Below are 23,556 nucleotides of genomic sequence, written 5' to 3'. Positions count from 1 at the left end.
ACATACCGTGTGTGACACACCGTACCTGTGTGACACATCACATAAGTGTGCGACACACCGTGCACGCGTGACACACCGTGTAAGCGTGCGACGCACCGTGCGTGCGCGACACACCGCGTGCGTGACATGCCGTGCACGCGTACGATGCGGCGCACGTGTTGCGACGCACCGCCCGGGCGTGTGCCACCCCGTGCCCACCTGCGACACGCAGCGCGTGCCGGCGCAGACCCCCCCCCCCCCCCCACCTTGGCCTTCCGCCAGCCCTGGGCGGTTGCCCCGACACGCAGCCGCTTGCCCGTGGCCGGGCCCCGGCGCGTGGAGCGTGCCGCTGGCCTGCCTTGCGTGCGTGGGCCGGGGGACAGCGAGGAGGGGGAGGGGAGGGGGGGGGGGACACGCCGCGGCGGTGAGTCACCCACCCACCCCCGGGTGTTTGCTTTGGCCGAGCCCCGGCACCGCTGGGCTGGCCGGACCCTCGCCCGCCGCCGGCTCTGGTTTCCAGAGTGGGATTTACACCAGCCCTGGCCCGGCGGCCGCCAAAGCAAACACAGCCAGGGGAGAGCCGGGCTGGAGCGGGGGGCACGGGCGGCAGGGATGGGGACGGGGACGGAGCCACCGGCAGCACCCGGGCAGATGGCCGGGGCATGGTGAGGAGGAGGAGGGAGGAAGGGCAGGGGTAGGTGGGTGGCTGATGGGCAGGAGACGGTGGGATGCACGGCCGTGGTGGTGGCACAGTGGTGGCCACGGCACAGCGGTGGCAGCGACACAGACGTGGCCACATGGCCATGGCAGAGCAGCGCGGGTGGCACTGCAGTGGCCATGGCACGGCGGTGACACAGACATGGCCACGGCACAGCAGAGGCCATGGCGCAGAGGTGGCAGTGACACAGACATGGCCGTGGCACAGGGGTGATGGTGGCCACAGAACAGCGGTGGCAGTGACAGAGACGTGGCCATGGCACAGTGGTGGCAGTGGCACAGATACGGCCATGGCACAGCGATGTGGGTGGCACAGTGGTGGCCATGGCACAGCAGTGACGGTGACCACGGCACAGACATGGCCACGGCACAGCACGGGTGGCACAGCAGGGATGGTGGCCATGGCACAGCGGTGGCAGTGGCACGCACATGCCCACGGCGCAGCAGGGGTGGCACAGACATGGCCACGGCACAGCACGGGTGGCACAAAAGCGACGGTGGCCACGTCCCAGCGGTGGCAGTGGCCCAGCCGTGCCGGCTGCCCCGCGGAGCGCCCGTTGTCCCTCGCCCACCCCGCTCCCAGCCACTCGGCGCCGGGCGGAAAATGTCTGGGCACCGGGACAGACAATGGCGGCGGCGGTGGCCCGGCGGGGAGGAGGGAGGCGCGGGGCCCGGCACAGCTGGATCCCGGTGACGTCGGAGAGGAAGAACCCGAGGGTTTCAAAACCGGCCCTGGAGCCTGGCCAGGATGCTCCCAGCCCACGTAAGCAGCTCACGGCGTGGCTGCCCCGGGGTCACCCGCTCGGCTGGGGGCCGCGGGGCGGACGGGGACATGGGAGCGGGCACCCCGGGACACCCACGCTGCCGAGGGGCTGCGGCCGGCGGCGGGACCCACCGGAGGTGCCGCCAGCATCCCTCGGCCACGTGGCGACAGGGGTGGCGGGGGGATGCTCACGGAGTCACGTCGGCGGGACCCCTGCCCTCCCGCAAGCCACCCACCCCCCCAGCCAGCGCTGGCCAGACTTCCCGGCCAGTAGCCGAGGCGGGAGCGTAGCCGCCGCGGTGCCGGGTGAGCTGTTCCCCGGGCATGCTGTGGGCAGAGCCGCCGAGGTCAAGGGCAACCACAAGCCACCCAAGAGCAGCTTTCCCGAAACCCTCGTGGGTGCCCGGGGCGGGGGCGGCAAGCGGGAATGGGGGGACCCTCGCACCGGAGCCCCCCGGGCAGCGGCACGGAGCCCAGCTGGCCCCCGGAGCCGCCGTATCTGATGGGCCGGTGTCCAGCGGCGAGACGAGCCCCATCATCCCACCCCCCGGCCCCATCCCCGGCGCTGGCGGCTGGGCTGGGAGCCCAGCCCGGGAGGTCCCGCGGTGGCCAGGCGTGACCACGGCATTGAGGACAAAGTAGCCCTCGCCTGCGGGCAAGGAGCAGGCAGCGGTCTTGGCCAGGGCTGCCTGCGACCGGCAGCGCTTAACCCTTCCCTGGGCGGTTTGGTAGCCCAACGTGGCAGCCGGCCTCTGCCTGCTGCTCTTCTCGGAGCGGGTGATGCTCAAGGACAGGAGGACAGGAGGACAGGAGGTCAGGAGGACAGTAGGACAGGAGGACGGACGCCTCCGTGTCCCCAGGCTGCTGGCATTTCACCCTGCGGGGCCGGGGAGGTGACACGGCGGCGGCGGGCAGGTGCAGCGGCAGCCCCGCGGAGCCGGCAGTGCGGGGCCGTGAGGACGCTCAGGCTGTGGTTGTGCCCCGCCACAGGGACATCGGCGGTCCCCAAGCACTGATGGGAAGGACACGTGTGTCCTTGCTCCCTCATAGTGGCCACGGATGCTGCGGTGGGATCCCCATCCTGTCCCATTCCATCCCGTCCCGTCCCGTCCCATCCCATGCCATCCCATCTCATCTCATCCCATCCCATCCTATCTCATCTCATCCCATCCCATATCTCGTCTCATTCCATCCCATCCCATCTCATCCCATCCCATCCTATCTCATCTCATCCCATCCCACATCTCGTCTCATTCCATCCCATCCCATCCCATCCTATCTCATCTCATCCCATCCCATATCTCGTCTCACCCCATCCCATCCCATCTCATCCCATCCCATCCCATCTCATCCCATCCCATCCTATCCCATCCCATCGCATCCCATATCTCATCCCATCCCATCTCATCCCATCCTACCTCATCTCATCCCATATCTCATCCCATCCCATCCTATCTCATCTCATCCCATCCCAGCTCATCCCATCCAATCCTATCCCATCCCATCGCATCCCATATCTCATCTCATCCCATCCCATCCTACCTCATCTCATCCCATATCTCATCCCATCCCATCCCATATCTTGTCTCAACCCATCCTATCCCATCCCATCCCATCTCATCCCATCCCATATCCCACCTCATCCTATCTCAACCCACCTCATCCCACCCCGCCTCATCCCATCCCGTATCCCATATCCCATCTCATCCTATCTCAACCCATGTCTTATCTCATCCCATCCCATGTCTTATCCCATCCCATCTCATCCCATCCCGTCTCATCTCACCCCCATATCCCATATCCCATATCCCGTCCCATCCCACCTCTCATATCTCACCCCCTCCCCTATCTCGTTGTCTCATCCCACCCCAGCCCATCCCACGGGATCTCACCTGCCTGTTCCCAGCCCTCACCTCCATCCCACCCCTCTCCCAACCCCTCCGGCACCCACCCCAATCCCCCCGCCCCCCACCCAGGGCCACGCACGCAGCCGGCAGCGGTGGCTTGGCTGGCCAGGAGCCGTCCACGGCTCCTGGCCAGCCAAGCCACCGCTGCCGGCTGCGTGCGTGGCCGGGGAGCGGGTGGGCGCATGGGGCCGGGGGGTGGGAAGGGGGGGACCACGGCCCCCCGCGTCCCCGAACGGGCCGTGCCTACGCTCGCGGCGCTGAGTGTTTACATCCTGTCTCCTCCGTGTGTTTATAAATGCGGCCGCGCACGGGAGACTCCAGCGAGGCCGTAATTAGCTGGGCCTGGATTTCCCATCCGGCTTCAGCCAACGGCACACGATGGAAACACCCCCGCCGGCGAGGGGACGGCGGGGGGGGGACGGGGGAACGGGGGACGGCGTGCAGGCCCCCTAATCCCAACCAGATCCCGCCGCCCCCCACGCGCGGCCAGCCACGGCACCCACCGCTGGCACCCACGAGCCGTCCGAGGTGTCCCGACATCCTTCCATCCCGCCCGGTGCAAGTCACGGAGACGCGCGCCGCCCCCCCCCCCCCCCCCCCCGGCACCCTTTGGGGTTGGGGACCCCCGGTGCCAGCCCACGTGGCACCGTGAGCCCCGCATGTCACATCCCTCTCCGTCCCCTGGCACCTCCGGACCCGCTGCCACCGCTCGGCACGTCCCACCCGGCCGCCACCGCGTCGTGGGGACACGACGGGACCGGCAGCTCTGCCGGGGTGGGGTTGGGGGGGGGGGGGGGGGGCATGTACCCCCACCCCCGAGACATGTCCCCCAGCACCCCTGGCCAAGCCCGGGATAACTCCGTCACCCGCGGGCCACGCGCCGCGTCACGAACCGTGCCCAGCGGCTTGGCATCCCCGTGCGCGTTGGCACCGGTGACAGCCCGCGGGTACCCCGTGCCACGTCGGGGCCGGGGATGGCGGGGGGGGGGGGGGACAGGACGGGGAGGTAGGAGCTGGCCGGGGTTGGGGGGGGGGTGATTTATGGAGCTCTGTGCCACTTAACAGGGCATAAATCTTCCCCCCCCCCTCTCCGCCGCCCCAGCCCGGCCCTGTAAGCGGAGCCCTCCGCGTTTCCCTTCGGAGGCTGCGCCTAATGCAGCCCAGATGTTCACCGCCACCGTGCCTTGCTAAATAGGCACGGGGACACCGGTGCCGCCACATGTCCCCGAGACAAGCCAACAAAAAAAAAAAAAAAAAAGGCTGTGTGCCACCACCAGCCGGGGATACCCCCGAAACGGGGAGTGGGGGCAGAACAGCCGGCGGCTGCCGAGCTCTCGCCCCAACGGGCTCCGTGTCCCCTTCCCGTCCCGCTGCCGGCCACCAACAGGCCTCGGGTCCGGTTGTGGCACCGGTTGCCCGGTCACGGCCACCGGCGATGGGTGGTGAGGGGTGGGGGGGGGGGGGGGGAAGAAGGGAGTGAGGGGTGGGGGGAGGAGGGCGATGGAGCCGCTGGGGATCCCGGCCTCGCTTTTCCGGTTCCCCGGCGCTCGCCCCGTTTTGCCCGTCCTGCGTCACGCCGACACCGGAGCCAAACCGGGCACCGGAGCCGACCCCGTGCTGCCCCGACCCCGCGGCACCCACAGTTTGACCTTTTAAGGGTGTTTTCCAGCATTTTTTCCCCCTCCTTTCCGGGCGAGGAACCCCCCCCCCCCCAAGCCGGTGTGCCGTGGGGCCGGCCAGCCCCCCCCCCCCCCCCCCCCCAACCATCCCGAGATCCCCAAAACGCTCCGAGCGGGGGTAACAAAACCGCAGTCGGAGCCTTGGGGACACCGACATGGCCCCGGCACCCCAAAAATCTGTCTCCTAGAGGAATCTCGCTCCGGTAAAAGCGTTACGAGGCAAACAACACCACCACCCAACCCCCCCCCCCCCCCCCAAAATTCAGCCGCGGTTAGGAAAGATAAAATTCTTTCTGCTCCCCCCCCCCCCCCCCGCAAAAAAAAATCCCAGCGACTTTCATTTTTTCCTCCCCTCTTGTCAGTCCCGGGGTTTAACGCTCCGTGCTCTCGGCGGCGGTTCCCTCCCTGGTAATCACAAACATGCATGGAAAAGAGGGAAGGAGAGAAAGGGGAAAAACATAAAAAATATATATATAAATAAAAAAAAAATTAAAAAAAAAAAAAGGGGAAAAAAAAAAAAAAAAAAAGAAAAGAAAAAAAGACCCGGAGAAGGGGAAAAGTCTTAAATCAATCCCAAAGCCAGACAGACGTTTTAATCACATCAAATTAAAATCAGCAGCGGGTCGGAAAGGGAAAGAAAAAAAAAAAACCAAAACAAAAAAACAACCAAAAAAAACCCCATGGCAGGCAGAGACACCCCCCCCACACACACACACACACACACCCCCCCACCGCCCCCCCCGCCTTCTCCTCCCCAACCCCCAGCGTTTTGGGTCTTACCTGAGAGCTCCCCAGCGACATTGAGCATAGTCGGGGCGCGGGGGGGGGGGGGTTGGGGGGGGGCAGAAGGCACAGAGCAGGGGGGTCAGAAGAGCCTAAAGCCGGGGGGGGGGGGGGAAAGGAGGGGGGGGGGGGCTTGGCTTTTTGCTGCGCACCCCGAGCCCGCCTGCTCGCCTCTGCCCTGGCTCGCTTTTGCGCTCGCTATGGGGTTTTTTTTGGTGTGGTTTTTTTTTTTTTTTTTTTAATTTCCTTCTTTTTTTTTTTTTTTTTTTTCCCTCTCCCCCCCCACCCCCCCCCCTCCCCCCTCCTCCCTATTTGTTTTGGTTTGTGTTTGCTTGGGTGTTAGGTGGGAAAAAAAAAAATAACAAAGGGGGATTTTTGGGGGTTGGTTTTTTTTGGGTTTTGTTTTTTTTTTTTTGGGGGGGGGGGGGGGCGCGGTGAGCGAGCGTGCGGGTGCAGGGTTCGCACCGCGCTCGCCGCCTTTTTGCCCCCCCCCCTCCCCACCACCCCCCTTCTCTCTTCCACCTCCCTTGATTTGCTCTTTTGATTGGTGTCCAGGAATGCAAGAATAGGGAAAAAAATAAAAAAATAAATAAATTAAAAAAAAAAAAAAACCACACACACACAAAAAAAAAAGGAGTTCGCGATACACCCTCTCCAAGCGGCTGCCTCCCTCCTTTCCCTGCTTTTTTTTTTTTCCCCTTCTCTCTCTCTCTCTCTTTTTTTTTTTTTTTTTTTTTTTTTTTTCCAAATTCAAGTGTTAAGCAGAACCAGGTTGCTTTCAAGAATGTATTTGATGCAATTGTACACAAGAGCGGGGCTCCATTCATTCCCTCCCTTCTCTCCCCCCCCCCCCCCCCGCCCCCCGCCTCCACCGCCACCTTCTCTCCCCTTCCCCATCCCCGGGGGTCCCGGAATTTGGAGGATGGGGGGGGGGGGGAAGGAAAAAGGGGGTCCCCGGGGGTGCTGCCGGCCGGGCAGGATGAGGGGGACACCCCCCCCCAAAACATCCAACACACAACTTTTTCCCTCCTTCCCCCCCCGACACTTCCCATTCTGGCTCCCGCACGGCTTTTGTTAGTGGCGGGGTCCGGTGCGGGGTCGGTGCGGGGATAGAAAGCGAGGTGGGGGGGGGGGGGGTGAGGGGGTGTTTTCCTACCTGCTCTCAGCTCCATGCGGGACAGAGGAGGTAGCCGGGGGGGTGGGTGAGGGCTTGGGGGGGGTTTCCCGGCCGGGCAGGCAGCGGTCCCGCACACCGGACCGCCGCTCCGGCTCCCATTTGCCGGTCCCAGCCCTCTCGCCTCTTTTCTCCTCCCGACGTGTAAGAGCCGCCGCACGCCGAGAGCCCGGTCCCCCGGGGGGGCGGAGGGGGGGGGGAAGGTGGGGGGGGGGGTCCGGGGAGGGGAGGTTTTTTGGGGGGGGGGGGGTATGGGAGGGAGAAGGCGCGGGGAGGGGGGGGGAAGCGGGGCGAGGTGCGGCGGAGCGGCTCCTCTCGCCGCCCCGCAGCGGGGCGGGGGGGGTGGTTTGGGAAGGGGGGGGGGGGTGCCAGCCTGCCCCCCCCCCCCCTCCCTCACCCCCCCCTCCAGAGGAGGAGGAGGAGGGGGGGCTGGAGGGCTGGGAAGGCGCAGAGCCCGGCAGGCAGCGGGGGACGGGTGGCGGGGACGGACAGACAGACAGAGGGGGGTTGTCCTCGCCTCTCCTCTGCCGCGGCCAGCCCCCTCCCCTGCCGCTCCACCGGGGGGGGGGGGGGGGGGAAGGGGTGCGGACCCCCCCCCCCCCCCCCCCGCCCCCTCCATCCCGCCCCCTCCATCCCGTCCCGGTTCCCGGGAGCTTCCCCGGTCGCTGCCCCGCCGGGACGGCCCCGGGGCGCCGGGGAGGCGGCAGGTGAGCGACCGGCAGCGGGGACGGGGGCCGTCGGGTACCGGAGACCCTCGGAGCGGCGGCGGCGAGTCAGCCCCGCACCCCCCGCACCCGTTACCGGGGTGTGTGGGGGGGGAGACCCTCTGCCCCGGGGCTGGGGGGGAAAGCTTCCCCCGGGCTGCCGCTGCCCACACCCCCTGCCCGCCACCGGGGGTCGGGAGGGACCCCCCGGTCCCGCAAACCTCCCCCCCCTCCCCCTCCAGCCCCAACCCTCCTCCATCAACCGCTGCCTTCCTAATTAACCTCCTTCATTAAGACGGACCCCGACCCGTGGGGGGACCTTAGCAGTGACCGTGGCGTTTCTCATAACCCACCCGGGGCGGGGGGAGCGTGGGTGGCTTGACCCCCCCCCCGGGGCCAAGCATGGTGTAAATCCCTGCTGAGCCCGACACCCGCGGCAGCAGGGGGGGTGATCCCACAGCCAGACCCGCCCCCCCCCCCCCCCTTTTTATGACCCACATCCACCAGTGGGTACTGCCATGGAAGCTGGGGAAAGGTGGGGGGGCTCTCAGGGAACCTCCTCGCCCGAGCTGGCTCCCCCCCGAAAAAGCTTTGTTTAAAACAAAGGCGCTGGCCGGCCGGCGCTGCTCGGGAACGCCGGGAAGGGCCGGGAGGTAACAACCGGATTCGTTTCGGCTCCGGCCCCACCTCGGCCCTGGCCAGGTCCGAGCCTTCCCGGTTTTCCCTGGGACACGGAACAGCGGGGTGGCAGCTCGGGGTGCACGGAGACCAGCCTTTCCCGGTGCCGAACCCACCAGCCTCAGGGTTTAGGGACCCCCCCCCCGCCTTGTATGGATAAACCAGGCACTGACACCCACACCGCGGCAGTGCGGGGGTGATTTATTGCTTGGGAGCCACGGATTTGGTGGCGAATCCGTCAGGAAGGACCCAACAGAGGTGCTCCGGGAAGGTGCCGTATCCCAGCTCCCCGGCAGCGTGCGGGAGGGGGTCCCCGCTTCCAGCCCTTCCCGCAACAGTGTGGGGCCAGCCGCTCCCCTAGCCGCGGTGCAGGATATCTTGTTTCCCCCCCGCCTTTCCCGAGCAAACAGCACGGAGCAGTTGGGAAAAGCCGCCTTCACGTCCCCTGGGTGGGGGGGCTGCAGCATGGCCGGGGCTGTGGGAGCGGCTGCCAGCCCGGGGCAGGGGGGGTGACAAGTCCTGGCCGCCGAGGATGTTTCTGGGGAGTTTTCCAGCACAGCTCACGCTGGGCCAACACCTGAGAGAGAAGAGAGGAGGAGGAGGAGGAGGAGGAGGGTAACGCGGCCAGCGGATGTGGCAGGAGCCCCTCGACCCAGCAGCGCCGTGGCAGCCCCCCCAGACAGCCCTGTAGTGAGCGGAAGGAAGACCCCGACCCCCCAAAGCTGGCGCCTTCCTCCCCAGCTCCCTCTCCTCTGCCGGAGAGCCCCGTGCCAGCCGGCGGCGCCGAGACGGAGCCCCTGCCACCCCCGGGACAAGGGGGGCACAAGGCACAAGCGGGTCAAACCGCTGGAGACCCCCCCACAAAGGCATCATCATCCTCCTCCTCCGCAGGCCCTGCTGCACACCCAGCCCCGTGATGGCCCCGCGTGGGTAAAGCCGTGTCCCCCCTGCCCTCGGGGACCACGTCACCGGCAGTGCCGTGGGCAGCTGACCTCACCTTTGTCCCGGCCCGGGCGGCGCGGGTCCCCCCCGCCGGCGCCGCTGCCGGCCCTGCCTCCCACTGCTGACCTTTGCGGCGGGCACATCCGTCCACCACATCCCGGGGCCGCACCAGAGCCCTGGGCCTCTGGCAAGCGGAGGAGGGAGAGGAGCGGAGCCGCTGGATGCCCCGAGTACCGAGGCAGACCCAGAAAACCCTGGCACTGCGGAGGGTTTGAGCCCCCAAACCGCCTGCAGCCCCTCCGAGCCATGGGCTGGGCAGGCAGGGGACTGTCCCGGCTCCTCGGGGACACCCCTGGGGTGCAGGCAGGGGATGTCTTGGGGCACGGAGCAGACACTCGGCCCAGCGGCGGGCGCCTGTCCCCTCCTGCGGAGCCCAGCTGTGGCCGTCTGTCTCCCCGCGCCACTGCCTGGGCGAGGGCACCACGCCATGTGCTCAGGATGCCGTGCTGGGAAGAAAACCATGGCTCTCCAGGGAACGGGCAGCCGCCGGCGCCAGGAGACGGCCCTGAGTCCACCGGGCACCCAGGGATGGCTGGGAAGACGACAGGAACGAGGGTCTGCAACCTCAGGGTCTGTGACAGAGCCCCCCAAGGGCTGCCAGCCTCCTGCCCCCGGCCAGTCTCCAGCCCTGTCCCCCGGTGCCTCGTCAGCGCTGGCTCAGGGCGGCCAGGGGAAGAGGGAGGGGTGCGCGTGGCTTTGGCCACCGCTGAGGTGTGTGTGTCACGACCGCAGCCAGCTGCGTCCTATCCACAGCCCCATAAAACGCCGAGCCCCGAGGCCAGAGCCCCTCCTGGGGATGCCGGCTCCAGAGGAGCCCGGCTGCTGTTCAAGAGCTGGAACGGACGCTCGCACACAATCCCGTCCTCCTCCTCCTCCTGGGAGGAAGAGGCCGGTAGCCAGTGCTCACCCCAGGGGCAGAGGGAGGCAGATCCAGCCGACCCCGGGGGGCTGGACCCCGATCCCAGGCCAAGGCAGGGCTGGGAGCTCGGGGGGCTCCCAGCCCAGCCGTACACACGTGGCTTGGCCCGCAGAGCGGCCCCGCAAAGGTCGAAAGTTTGCGTACCTGGAGGGGATGTGCTGCCAAGGGGCGTCAGGTCCGAAATCCCAGATGTGGGGCATTCGGGAAGGAGCTGAGTACCAGCGGCGCACCTGAGACGGAAAAGAGGAGGAGGAGGAGAGGCTGCGGCTGCATGCTGGAGATCGGCAGCTGTGGGAGAGGGGTTCCACATCCCCCCCCCCCTCCCCCCCCCTTCCCTGTCTCCCCCCTCGGGTGCCAGCCCCGCTCCGCAGGCTGTGTGCTGGGGGCCCCTCGGCTCGGGCTCCGCAGCCACCGAGCCCAGGAGGAGGGACTTGGGCAGCCGCGGGCGGGAGCCGGCTGAAGGACCCCGCTGCGAGCGCGAGTCGAGTTCCTCGCAGCCAGATCCTCTGGCCTCCCTCGAGGCCCCAACCTGAGAGCCACTCGCTCCGGGCCGGCTGCCTGTGTGTGAGAAAAGCGATTTACTGAGCTCTCCCCTCACCCAGCCTCCCTCTTACCCTCTTTACTGCTTTCATACTGTCTCCCCCACTCAGACACGGCGCCGGCCTTCAAGAGACGAGCTTCCCGCTTGCAACCGCGGCACGGCCTGCAGGATGGAGAGACCGCAAACCGCTGCCAACCCAGCCACAGCGTCCCCGCTCCCCCATGTGCCCTGAGAGGGACCCCAAAACACCGGGCTCCCTCGTGTGGGCAGCTGCCCGGCTCCAGGGAGCTGCGGAGCCCCAGCGGGGTGGGCACCAGGGAGCCACCGTGCCCCTGGAGGGCGGGCAGGGGCTTCGTGGAAGGGGCTGAGCTGAAGCGGGGGGCGAGCCTGAGGGAGGGCAGCCTTACCCTCGGAGGAGCTGGGCACAAGGGGACGCTCGCTAGGGAGAAGGGGGTGGCTGGAGCCCCAGCAGGAGCCTCGGAGGGGCAGGGGAGCGGGCAGAGGGGGCCAGGCCGGGTGCTGTGGAGAGCTAGGGCTGCCGAAGGCATCACAGGCCCCTCAGAGAGGGCCAGGGACCCCGGGGGAGGGCTGGGGCCTGACACAGACCCCGGGGGAAGGACCCAGGGACAGACGGGGCCCACGGGGCCCCGCCGAGGGCCTGGAAACGGGCCGAGGTGGGTGCCGGGGCCGTGCCGAGGAGCGGGGCCGGGCCCGGGGAGCCATATTGAGGGGCGCCGACCGGCCGCTCCGCCGTCGAAGCCCCATTGGCTGAGCGGCACGTCACTCCAACCGCCTGCGCCCCGCCGCCCAATAGCGAGCCGCGGGGGGGGCGGGCCTACCCGCGCGCGCGCGCGCGCCTCCGAGCGGCGGGGGCCGCCCCCTCCCCGCGTCACGTGAGGCGAGAACGTCCGTCAGGCGGCCGCGCCGACCAATCGACCGGCGGCGGGGGCGGGACGGGGGCCAGGTGCCGTACAATGGGAAGGCGGCGGGGGCGGGACCAGGGCCGGCTGCCGTCCAATGGGGGGGCGGCGGGCGCGGGGCGGGCGCGGGAAAGGGGAAGGTGGTGGCGCCGCGCGGCGTTGAAGTGGACGGAACCACCGGGGGCTGGAGCGGGGAGGGGAGGGGGGGCGGGACCATTCCGGGGGGTGCTCGGGGGCCGGGGGGGGGGGCACCGGCGAGGCGCGGCGGGGCGGGGGGGGGTCGAGGCCGCGGCTTCCGGGTGGGGGCGGAGTCTATGGAATAAGGGGGCGTGGTCTCGGCTCGGGGGGCGTGGCCAGGGGCGGGAAGGCGCGGAGTCCCCACGTGTTCGGTGCCCGGCGCCATGAAGTGCATCGTGGCCGGTGGCAACGTCAAAGGTGAGCGGGGCCGGGGGGGACACACACGGGGGGTTGGGGGGAGCCCCAAGGAGTGTGGGGGGGTGCCCTTCCTCATCCCCCCCCTCTCTGGTAGGCCGGGGGGGCCCTGTCTCACCCCTCTTCCTCCTCACCCCCCCCCCCAGTCTTTGGCCGCGCCGTGCACTCCCTGTCCCGCATCGGGGACGAGCTGTACCTGGAGCCCACCGAGAGCGGGGTACGGGGACACCGGGGGGCGAGGGGGGGGGGGAGGGCTGGCTGGGAGCTGGGGGGCTGCCTGTGCCCCCTTACATCCCCGCTGGGGGAGGTGGCAGGCGATGCCAGCTCCCCCTGTGTGTGTGTGTCCCCCTCCAAGCTGTCCCTGCGGGCCGTCAACTCGTCGCGCTCGGCCTTCGCCTCCTTCCTCTTCGCGCCCCTCTTCTTCCAGCGGTACGAGGCGGGCAGCACCCAAGCCGACACAGAGCTCTTCCGATGCAAAGTCCTCATGAAGGTGCGGGATCCGGGATCCCCCCCCTAAAGCTCCCCATTGCTCCAGGGCAGGGGGGGGACAGGCAGGGTGACCCGTCCCCACATTCGTGTCCCCTCCCTGCAGTCCTTCCTGGGCGTCTTCCGCTCGCTGCCCTCGCTGGAGAAGACGGTGGGGAAGTGCCTCATCCTGCTCAAACCCCAGGCCAGCCGCCTGGTCGTGCAGCTGCACTGCAAGTACGGTGAGTGCCGGTGGGGACGCGGGTTGGGGACACACGGTGGCACTGCTACCTTGTCCCGCTGAGCCGGTGCCCTCCCTGCCAGGCGTCACCAAGACCCACAACCTGGCCTTCCAGGAGTGCGAGCGGCTGCAGGCCGTCTTCGACACCCAGCGCTGTGCCAGCAGCCTCCGCGCCCCGGCACGGTGAGCAGGACCGGCAGCGGCACGGGGTCGGGGGGGACACACTGGGCGAGGGGGGTGGACAGCAGCAGCAGGTAAAGGTGACAAAGGGGACGTGGGTGGCACTGGTGTGGGCCGGGGGGGGCACAAAGGGGACACTGGGGTGGCACCGGGATGGGCAGGGGGGCTGCAGAAAGGGATGAGGGACCCTGGCTGGCCCTGCGGGCTTTGGGGGGCTCAGCCCCAGATGTGTGTGTCGCCCCCCCCCCCCCCCACCATGTCCCCACAGGGTGCTGGCGGAGGCCGTGGTCCACTTCCCCCCGACGCTGGCTGAGGTGACGCTTGGGGCTGGCCCCGGGGGCAAGATCAGCCTCCGAAACTACGTGGAAGACGATGCGGGTGAGCCCTGCGGGGTAGGGGGTGCCCCTTCCCCGGCCTTGGGGTGCCGCCACGGCCCCCTGACCCACCTCCTTCCGCCCCCCTGTTCCTGACCAGAGCGGAGCAAGGTGATGGTGACAGAGCTGTGTCTGGCTGAGGATGAGTTCCAGACGGTGGCTGTGGCCCCGGGCTCCTGTATCACCTTCTGCCTCAAGGAATTTCGGGTGAGTCCCTGCCGGGCCCACCCCCCCCCGCCACAACACCAGGTCCCCCTTCAGCCCCTCCTCAACCTCCTCTTTGTCCCCCAGGGGCTGCTGGCCTTCGCCGAGGCCTCCAACCTACCCCTCACCATCTACTACGACGTGCCCGGCAGGTAGGAGCAGGCACCCTGATCCTCCCCCCACCCAGAGCCACCCCTGCACCCCCCCTTCAGGCCCTCTGTGCCCCCAGGCCGGTCATCTTCACCCTGGACGATGCCGTGCTGGAGGTCCACCTGGTGCTGGCCACCCTCTCGGACACGGAAAGCAACTTGCAGCCCCCTACGGCCAACGGGTAAGCGGGGCTTGCGTCGCCCTTGAGGAGGGTGCCAGTCCCAGTTTAGCCCTCTAGCTGCCATCAGTAGGATCCAGAGTGAACGGTCCCCACTCTGCCCCTGCTTCCTTGCTCTCTCCCCAACAGCGTGTCCCACCTGCCCGCCCCATCAGACGACTTCCCCGATGACCTCGAGTCCTACATGATTGCCATGGAAACCAGCGCCTACGAGGAGGGCTCGGGGGTGCCCCCCAGCCCCACCTTCCCCCTGCGCACCCCACGTCCTGCTGAAAGTGGCCCCGAGGAGGAGGAGGAGGAAGAGGAGGAGGAAGGAGCTGTGCCGGGAACCCCCCCTCACAAGAAGGTCTGGGATGGACACAGGGGTGCCTGGGGGCAGGGGGATGGGCACAGCTCCCTCCTGACCCCCCACCTCTCCCCACAGTTTCGTTCCCTGTTTTTTGGCTCGGTGTTGACACCGGGGGAACCCGGCCTGGCCCCCACCCAGGAGGTGCTGGCAGAGGACAGCGATGGCGAATACTAAGAGCCCCGAGGCCGCAGAGCTGCTGGCACCCCACCCCTGCGTGACCGGGATGGGCGCCCCCCCAACCCACCACCGGCCCCCAAACGCAAGCAGCCCCCCAAGACCCATTACAAGTTTATTCCCAAAAAATCTTCCTGCCTCCCCCTTCCACTGCCATCCCAGGGCTGGGCTCTGGGCTCCCCCCTCGCCCCGCCGGTCCCTGCCCTGGGGCTGGATTTGGTTCGGTGGAGCGTGGCAGGGGGGGCAGGATCTTACAAATAAAAAACCAGTCGAAAGAAAAGCGACCTGATGGTGAGGGCAAGGGGCCGGGCCCCGGCCGGGGGGGTGTAGCTTGCAGCTCATTTCTTGGCTTTGGCAGAGTTGCGGGGAGGGGTGACGGGGCGTCCCGCGGGGTTCAGCCCGCTGAACTGCCCGTATTTGCCCTTGTTCTTGTCGGCCGGCTTCAAAATCTGGCGGGGGGGGAGAGAAAGGGGTGAGCCCCTCCTGCCCCAGCTCCGTTCCCACTTTGAGGGCAAAGACACCCACCCCCCCAAATCCACAGGCACCAGGGGCCCCCTCCGCTCTCCCTCCTGCCCCCCACAGCCCTGCATGTACCAGCCCCACCTCCCTGCAGGAATTGGGGCCCTCCCGCAGCCCCCCCCATCCGCCTGTGGTGACCCCCAGGGCTGCCCCCCCGCCCAGCTGGCAGCGCCCCCAACCCACCTGAAATGAACACATGAGCGTTTCGTCCACGCTCATCATGGCGCCCGCGTTGTCGAACTCCCCGCAGTAGTTGGGCGCCGAGAAGAGGGTGACGAGCTGGCGCTTGGCGAAGAACTCGTAGCCGTCCTCCACCACCTGGCACGGGCATCAGAGACGGCGTTAAGCCGGGCACCCCCGGGGCGAATACCCAACCCTGGGGCAAACACCCCCTGGGGCAAATATACCCATCCCTGTGGCGAGTACTCACTCACCGGGGCAAATATACCCACCCCTGGGGCAAATACTCACCCCCCCTGGGGCAAATATGCCCACTCCTGGGGCGAATACCCCCAGGGGTCCTGCCAACACGGTTGCAACAAGCACCCAAAATAACCCCAAAGTCAAACATTCCCCTCTGGGGGTAAATACCTTGCCGGGAACCCCACCTGGTAGCCCCAAGAGCAAAAACTGCCCTCGAGGGGCAAATACTAGAGGTAGAAACCTCACCCTCGTACCCAATATCCACCGAGGACTCAAATGCCCCCCCGGGGGTACCTGGTGCGCCCGGCAGATGAGGTCCAGGTCGTGCTTGTGCAGGAACTTCGCCACCACCTCCGCCCCGAAGGTGAAGGAGACGCCGCGGTCGTTCTCGCCCCAGCCCTGCACGTCCTTGTCGGGGTCGGACCAGAGCAGGTCGCAGAGCAGGCCCTGATCCGGCACGTCCGTGGGGCGCATGATCCGCCGGATCTGCTCCATCGACTGCAGGTCGGGAGACAGCCCTGCGGGAAGAGGGGGGTCACGTCAGGCTCTGCCTCTTCGGCAACAGCCCTCGTCCCCTCGGGACACCTCCAACGCATTGTCACAGAGCTCCCGTGTCCCCTTCCAGCCCCCGGTGGCAGGGCTGTGCCCACCTCCGTGGCAGCAGAAGATCTTCTCGTCCACGATAGCGGCGATGGGCAAACAGTTGAAACAGTCGGTGAACGTCTTCCAGAGCTTGATGTTGTATCGCCGCTTGCCTGCAAGGCAGTAGGTGTGGGTGCCTTTCTTTGGGGGTACAGGGGCGCGTGGGGCTCCCCAGGAGCAGCCCCCGCATGGGGTCGTGCCCCCCAGAGGCCCACCGGCCCCGGCAGAGCTCCGGCTGCATGGGGGCAATGCCAGGGGGTGGCACTGCGTCACCCAGGGGGTGTCCTCGGGGTGCACGCGCGTAGAGGTGGCTGGCAGGAGGGGCACAGGGGCAGGCAGGAGGACACCTCCCCCCCAGTGTCACAACAGCTGTGGATGGGGCCGGTGCAGGACAGCACGGGGACAGCAGAGGGGTTGCGGGGGGGACACAGCCGCAGCACTCACACTCGTCGTAGAAGCCATAGATGCGGTTGATGCTGGCACACTCGTGGTTGCCGCGCAGCAGGAAGAAGTTCTCGGGGTACTTGATCTTGTAGGCGAGCAGCAGGCAGATGGTCTCCAGCGACTGCTTGCCCCGGTCTACGTAGTCGCCCAGGAACAGGTAGTTGCTCTCGGGGGGGAAGCCCCCGTACTCAAAAAGCCTCAGCAAGTCGTAGTACTGCCCGTGGATGTCACCTGGAGGGGGGACACACAGGGCGTGCGTGGGACCCCAGCTTCCCACAGCCCCCCCCAACACCACCCCACAGCGGGTCCCAGTGCTGCTCATCCATGTCCCTGGGGAAGCACAGGGCTGTGCTGGGACGCCCCAGTTGGCCCCGGGGGCTCGCCCAGCCCGTGCCCAGGGTGCCCGGCCGGTGTGGCAGCCGTCCAGCCCTCACCGCAGATCTTGAGGGGTGCCTCCAGCTCCAGCAGGATGGGCTGGCTGAGGAAGATCTCCCGCGATTTGAGGCAGAGCCCTCGGATCTCGTTCTCCGTCAGCTGCACGTTCTTCCCCGGCCGCGATCCTTGCACTGGTCCCAGCAGAGAGACGGGCGTCAGGGACCCCACCGGTGCCACCCCCACGGGCTGGCACCGAGGGACAGGCATCGGGGCCGTGGCACAAGCCGTGCCCACAGACCAGCAGGAGCCATGGGCACGAGGAATTCGGGTGTCCCCCCCCTACCCCAACACCCAGAGAGGGTCTTGCCCTGCCCCAGGGTGGGTGGGCATGGACCGCCCCCCGCCCCAGGGCACCCCTCTCCTGCCAGAGCTGGGGGTTGTGGGGGCCCCCCAACCCGTGGGGCCTGCAAACCCAGATCCTCCCCCCACCCCGGTGCCTGCCAACCTGGCACCCCCGCACCCCACCCTATCCCAAATCCAGCAGCTCCTTTGCCAGCCCCTCCCTGAGCCCCCCAAACCCCCACAGGCCCCAACACCCCCCCCCCCAAACTTCCCTCCTGCCTCCCAGCCCCATCCCCTGCACAGTCCCCCAACATCCCCAACCTCTAACTGCCCCCCCTCAGTACCCACATTCTCTGGGCCCTCCCAGCCCCGAATACTCATCTCCAGGACCCCCCCAGGGGTACAGGCCATACTCCATGGGGACCCCACCCCAAGACATTGCCCGGCCCCCCCAAACCACCCCCACCCAGCCCAGGCTGGGGACACCCCCAAGGTCCACGCGCTGCCCCGGCCTGATGGGGGGGACACCTGGGGGTGGCCACTGGGAGTGGTGGGGGGGAGAAAAGGCTCTTAGAGGGGACTGAGGCCGTTGTGGGGGGGTGTGAATGAGGCTGTTGGGGGGATCTGGAGGCTCTTAAGGGGGCCTGGGCCTGCTGGGGGGTCTGGAAGCTGTTAGGGGAGCCTGCGGACATCGGGGGGGGGCGCTGAGGCCCTTGGGGGGAGACTGGGGCCATTGCGGGGGGACAATGGGGCTGTTGGGGGACTTGGGGACATAGGTGAGGGGGGCTGAGGCCCTTGGGGGAGGGAATGGGGCCATTGCTGGGGGGGCTGGAGGCTGTTAGGGGGGCTTGGGGACATTGAGTGTAGGGCTGAGGCCCTTGGGGAAGGGGGAACGGGGCTGCTGGGGGGGGCAGAGGCCATTAAGGGGGCCTGGGGCTATTGCGGTGGGGGGGCTGGAAGCTGTTAAGGGGACCTGGGGCCCTTGTGAGGGGAATGGGCCGTTGGGGAGGGACTAGGGCTGTTGCTGTTAAGGGGGCATGGGGACATTAAAGGGGGGGGCATGGGATTGTTGGAGGGGGGAACAGGGCTGTTGGGGGCCTCTAGAGACTATTAAGGGAGCCTGGGATCCCTGGGGGGGGGAATGGGGCTGGGGGTGGGCGTGCTGGGGGCTGTTAAAAGGTGCCTGGGGACATTGAGAGGGGGGCTGAGGCCCTTGGGGGGAGAATGGAGTCTTGGGGGGAGCAGTGGGGCTGTTGGGGGGTCTGGGACTCTTGGGGGGGGGTGGAAATGGGGCTGTTGGGGAGTGGAATGGGGCTGTTCGGGGGTCTGGAGGCTGTTAAGGGGGCCTGAGGACATTGCGTGGGGGGAATGGGGCTGTTGGGGGGATGCTGGGGGCTGTTAAAGGTGCCTGGGGACATTGAGAGGGGGGCTGAGGCCCTTGGGGAGAGAATGGGGCCTTTGGGGGGCAGTGGGGCTGTTGGGGGGTCTGGGACTCTTGGGGGGGGGTGGAAATGGGGCTGTTGGGCAGTGGAATGGGGCTGTTGGGGGGGTACTGGGGGCTGGTAAAGGTGCCTGGGGACATTGAGGGGGGGGCTGAGGCCCTCGGAGGGAGAATGGGACCTTTGTGGGGGCAGTGGGGCTGTTGGGGGGTCTGGAGGCTGTTAAGGGGGCCTGGGGCTCTCGAAGTGGGGGGGAAATGGGGCTGTTGGGGAGTGGAATGGGGCTGTTGGGGGGGGGGCTGGGGTCTGTTAAAGGAGTCTGGGGATCCTGAGGGGGAAGCTGAGGCCCTTGTGGGGAGGATGGGGCCGTTGGGGGGGCAGTGGGGCTGTTGGGGGGTCTGGAGGCTGCTAAGACGGCCTGGGGACATGGCGGGGGGGGGGGCGGAAATGGGGCCCTGGGGGGAAGAATAGGGCTGCTGGGGGGTCCCGGAGCCTTTGGGAACACCGAGGCCCTCACAGGGGGGCCCGATGCTGGAGGGGGGGGCGCTGGAGGACCCTGAGGCCTACGGGGAGTCCCGAGACCTTGAAGGGGGTGGGGGGGTGGGGAGGCGGCCCGTAGGCTGTTGGGGGCGGGGTGGGGGTGGGGGTCGTCCCGGGGGTGTTTCGGGGTGTCGGGGGCGGCGGGGGCCGCTCACCCTCCAGGAGGCGGCTGATGATGGAGTCGAGGTTGAGCTTCTCGGTGTCCGCCATGGCCGCCGGACGCTGCCGCCCCGCCCCGGCCCGGCCCGCCCGGCGGGAGCGGCTCAGCGGGGGCGGCGGGGCGGGGCGGGGCGGAGCAGCGCCCCCTGGCGGCCCGGAGGAATCGGCGCCGCCAGTCAGGGCTCCGGGGGGACAGGGACAGGGACAGGGGGACACGGTCCTTCCTGAGCACCCCGAGGCCGCCACTGAGGGCACAGGGACACCCCGACCGCGGAGTGGGGGCAGTACAGGCGTCCCCGACCTGTCACAGAGATATGGGGACACCCGTGGCACGGGGGACACCCCGGGCGGGGGGACACGGGGGGACACAGGGGACGCTGGGGACCCACGTCCTGGTCCTCTGGGCACAGGGGCAGCATGGGGACAAGGTTCGGGGGGGACAGCTCAGTGGTGACCGGTAAGGTGGAGTCCCCGGGACTGGGCTGTGATGGGATGTGGGGTCATGGGGACACTGGGGGACATGGCAGGACAGGGGGGGACATGGGGGGACAGAGGGGACACTGGGGACCCACGTCCTGGTCCTCTGGGCACAGGGGCAGCATGGGGACAAGGTTCGGGGGGAGACAGCTCAGGGGTGACCGGGAAGGTGGGGTCCCCGGGACTGGGCTGTGACAGGGAGTGAGGTGAGGGGGACATGGGGGGACACGGGGACACAGGGGACTCACGTCCCCATCCTCGGGGCACAGGGACAGCATGGGGACAGGGTTCGGGGCGGGGGGAGCAGCTCAGGAGGGACCAGGGCAGGTGTGGTCCCCAAGACTGGGCTGTGACAGGGCATGGGGTTAAGGGGACACAGGGGCACGTGAGGGGACACGGGAGACATGGGTGGGACACAGGGGGACACAGGGGACCCACCTCCTGGTTCTCGGGGCACAGGGACAGCATGGGGACAGGGTTCGGGGGGACACAGCTCAGGGGCGACCGGGAAGGTGGGATCCCCGGGACTGGGCTGTGACAGGGAGTGAGGTGAGGGGGACATGGAGGGACACGGGGACACAGGGGACTCACGTCCCCATCCTCTGGGCACAGGGGCAGCATGGGGACAGGGTTCGGGGGGAGACAGCTCAGGGGTGACCGGTAAGGTGGAGTCCCCGGGACTGGGCTGTGATGGGATGTGGGGTCATGGGGACACTGGGGGACATGGCAGGGCAGGGGGGGACATGGAGGGACACAGGGGACGCTGGGGACCCACGTCCTGGTCCTCTGGGCACAGGGGCAGCATGGGGACAGGGTTCTGGGGGAGACAGCTCAGGGGTGACCGGGAAGGTGGGGTCCCCGGGACTGGGCTGTGACAGGGAGTGAGGTGAGGGGGACATGGGGGGACACGGGGACACAGGGGACTCACGTCCCCATCCTCGGGGCACAGGGACAGCATGGGGACAGGGTCCAGGGGGACAGCTCAGGGGTGACCGGTAAGGTGGGGTCCGTGGGACTGGGCTGTGAGGGGATGTGGGGTCATGGGGACACTGGGGGACATGGCAGGACAGGGAGGGACATGGGAGGACACGGGGAGACACAGGGAAACCATGTCCCCATCCTCAGGGCACAGGGACAGCATGGGGACAGGGATCGGGGTGGGGTGGGGGAGCAGCCCAGGAGGGACCAGGGCAGATGGTGTCCCTGGGACTGGGCTGTGATGGGGTATGGGGTCAGGGGGACACAGGGGGACACGAGGGACATGGGGGACCCCTGGTACCCACATCCAGGTCCTCGGGGCACAGGGACAGCATGGGGACAGGGTCCGGGGGGGGCGGCAGCCCAGGAGGGACTGGGGTAGGTGGGGTCCCCAGGATTGGGCTGTGATGGGTCATGGGGACATGGGGGGACACAGGGGTACAAAGGGGACACAGGGGACCCACATCCCGGTTCTCGGGGCACAGGGACAGCATGGGGACAGGGTCTGGGGGGTGTAGCCCAGGTGTGGCCGGGGCAGATGGTGTCCCCAGGACTGGGCTGTGACGGGGAGTGGGGTGAGGGGGACACGTGGGGACACGGAGGGACGCTGTGCCTGCCCGTGCCTGCTGCGGGGCCGTGGGGCCGCCGTTGTGAGCGGCACCGGGCTGTTGCCGGGAGGCTGTTGCCACCCCCGTGTCCCCAGGGCCACCCCGAAGCCCAGGCTCCCGAGGGCACCCCGTGAATGGCTCCAGGGGGGGTTCGGGGGGGGGCTGAGCCTTGTTTGGGCCCCGACTTGTGCAGGGTGGCAGTGCCAGGCCTGGGAGGGAGGGAGGGAGGGAGGGGTGGGGGCGTCACACGTGTCCCACTGTGTCCCCCCCTGCCTGCAGCAGTCGTTGACAGTCCCCGAGGTAGGGGACAGGTAAACAGGCAGCGGGGACAGACCATGGGTGGCACTGGCAACGCCACTACCCACGCCGTGCCGTGCCGCGCCGTGCTACACATGCCATGCGTGCCGCGTGCTGTGCCGAGCCATGCCATGCCATTCCCTGCGGGTCCTGTGTGCCACGCCATGCCACGCCATTCCCTGTGTGCCGTGCAGTGCCGTGCCATGCCATTCCCTGTGTGCCATGCCGTGCCATGCCGTGCCTTTCCCCGCCATTCCCTGTGTGCCATGCCATGCCATTCCCCGCCATTCATGCTGTGCCAAGCGATTCCGTGTGCCGTGCCGTGCCATACCGTGCCATTCCATTCCCCGTGTGCCGTGCCATGCCGTGTCATTTCCCGTGTGCTTTGCCATGCCATTCCACGTGTGCCATGCCATGCCATGTCATTCCCTATGTGCCACGCTATGCCATGCCATGCCACGCCATTCCCCGTGTGCCATGCCATGCCATGCCGTGCCATTCCCCATGTGCCATGCCATTCCCTGTGTGCCATGCCATACCATGCCATGCCATTCCCCGTGTGCCAGGCCATGCTGTGACATTCCCTATGTGCCATGCCGTGCCGTGCCATGTCATTCCCCATGTGCCATGCCATGCCATGCCATGCCATGCCATTCCCCACGTGCTGTGCCATGCCATTCCCCATGTGCCATGCCATGCCATGCCACGCCATGTCATTCCCTATGTGCCACGCTATGCCATGCCATGCCATGCCATGCTATTCCCACTGTGCCATGCCGTGCCGTGCCATTTCCCATGTGCCATGCCATTCCCCGCGTGCCACGCCATGCTGTGCCATTCCCTATGTGCCGTGCCGTGCCATGTCCTTCCCCATGTGCCATGCCCTTCCCCATGTGCCATGCTATGCCATGCCATGCGATGCCATTCCACGTGTGCTGTGCCATGCCATGCCATGCCATGCCATTCCCCGTGTGCCATGCCATGCCGTGACATTCCCCATGTGCCATGCCATGCCATGCTGTGCCGTGCCATTCCCCATGTGCTGTGCCATGCCATGCCATGCCATGCCATTCCCCGTGTGCTGTGCTGTGCCATGTCATGCCGTGCTGTGCCATGCCGTGCTGTGCCATTCCCCGTGTGCCATGCCATGCCATTCCCCCTGTGCCATGCCGTGCCATGCCGTGCCGTACCGTGCCATTCCCCGTGTGCTGTGCCATGCCATTCCCTGTGTGCCATGCCAGGCCATGACATTCCCCGTGTGCCATGCCATGCCATGCCATGCCGTGCCATTCCCTGTGTGCTGTGCCATGCCGTGCCATGCCGTGCCATTCCCCATGTGCCGTGCCATACCGTGCCATGCCATTCCCTGTGTGCCATGCCGTGCCGTGCCATTCCCCGTGTGCCGTGCCATGCCATGCCATGCTGTGCCGTGCCATTCCCCGTGTGCCGTGCCATGCCATGCCATGCCGTGCCGTGCCATTCCCCGTGTGCTGTGCCATGCCATGCCATGCCGTGCTGTGCCATTCCCTGTGTGCCGTGCCATGTCGTGCTGTGCCGTGCCATTCCCCATGTGCCATGCCATACCGTGCCATGCCATTCCCTGTGTGCCATGCCAGGCCATGACATTCCCCGTGTGCCGTGCCATGCCATGCCGTGCCGTGCCATTCCCCGTGTGCCGTGCCATGCCGTGCCATGCGGTGCGGTCGGGAATAGCTCCCGGGGCGGGGGGGGGACACACACCACACACACACACACACACACACACACACGCACACGCACACACAGAGCCGCCTGTCCCCA

General features: G+C 67.6%; 2 protein-coding genes and 1 long non-coding RNA gene across 3 annotated transcripts; 1 reads left to right on the top strand and 2 right to left on the bottom strand.

Moving 5' to 3' along the window:
• Window positions 1-8,254: 8,254 nt before the first annotated feature.
• Window positions 8,255-11,028, bottom strand: LOC134515091 (uncharacterized). The gene is made up of 3 exons (XR_010070867.1): window positions 10,920-11,028; window positions 10,450-10,535; window positions 8,255-8,961 (listed from the first exon to the last, which is right to left on the bottom strand). It is a non-coding gene; the product is annotated as an uncharacterized LOC134515091 (long non-coding RNA).
• Window positions 11,029-11,999: 971 nt separating this feature from the next.
• On the top strand, window positions 12,000-14,551 carry RAD9A (RAD9 checkpoint clamp component A). Its single transcript, XM_063333640.1, has 11 exons — window positions 12,000-12,201; window positions 12,345-12,415; window positions 12,554-12,688; window positions 12,791-12,905; window positions 12,988-13,087; window positions 13,353-13,462; window positions 13,559-13,665; window positions 13,750-13,814; window positions 13,892-13,993; window positions 14,120-14,336; window positions 14,415-14,551. The coding sequence occupies exons 1-11, from the start codon at window positions 12,168-12,170 to the stop codon at window positions 14,511-14,513; spliced, it is 1,155 nt and encodes a 384-aa protein (XP_063189710.1). The 5' UTR covers window positions 12,000-12,167; the 3' UTR covers window positions 14,514-14,551.
• Window positions 14,552-14,615: 64 nt separating this feature from the next.
• Window positions 14,616-19,506, bottom strand: PPP1CA (protein phosphatase 1 catalytic subunit alpha). The gene is made up of 7 exons (XM_063333641.1): window positions 19,393-19,506; window positions 16,976-17,107; window positions 16,542-16,772; window positions 16,106-16,210; window positions 15,750-15,973; window positions 15,216-15,350; window positions 14,616-14,962 (listed from the first exon to the last, which is right to left on the bottom strand). Exons 1-7 carry the CDS (start codon window positions 19,445-19,447, stop codon window positions 14,852-14,854), a joined length of 993 nt encoding a protein of 330 aa, XP_063189711.1. The 5' UTR covers window positions 19,448-19,506; the 3' UTR covers window positions 14,616-14,851.
• Between the last annotated feature and the right edge of the window lie 4,050 nt (window positions 19,507-23,556).

This window comes from Chroicocephalus ridibundus, chromosome 4, assembly GCF_963924245.1.
Source record: "Chroicocephalus ridibundus chromosome 4, bChrRid1.1, whole genome shotgun sequence".
Taxonomy (NCBI): domain Eukaryota; kingdom Metazoa; phylum Chordata; class Aves; order Charadriiformes; family Laridae; genus Chroicocephalus; species Chroicocephalus ridibundus.
Note: the sequence above shows the minus strand (reverse complement) of the source record. Positions and strands in the feature narration are given on the sequence as shown.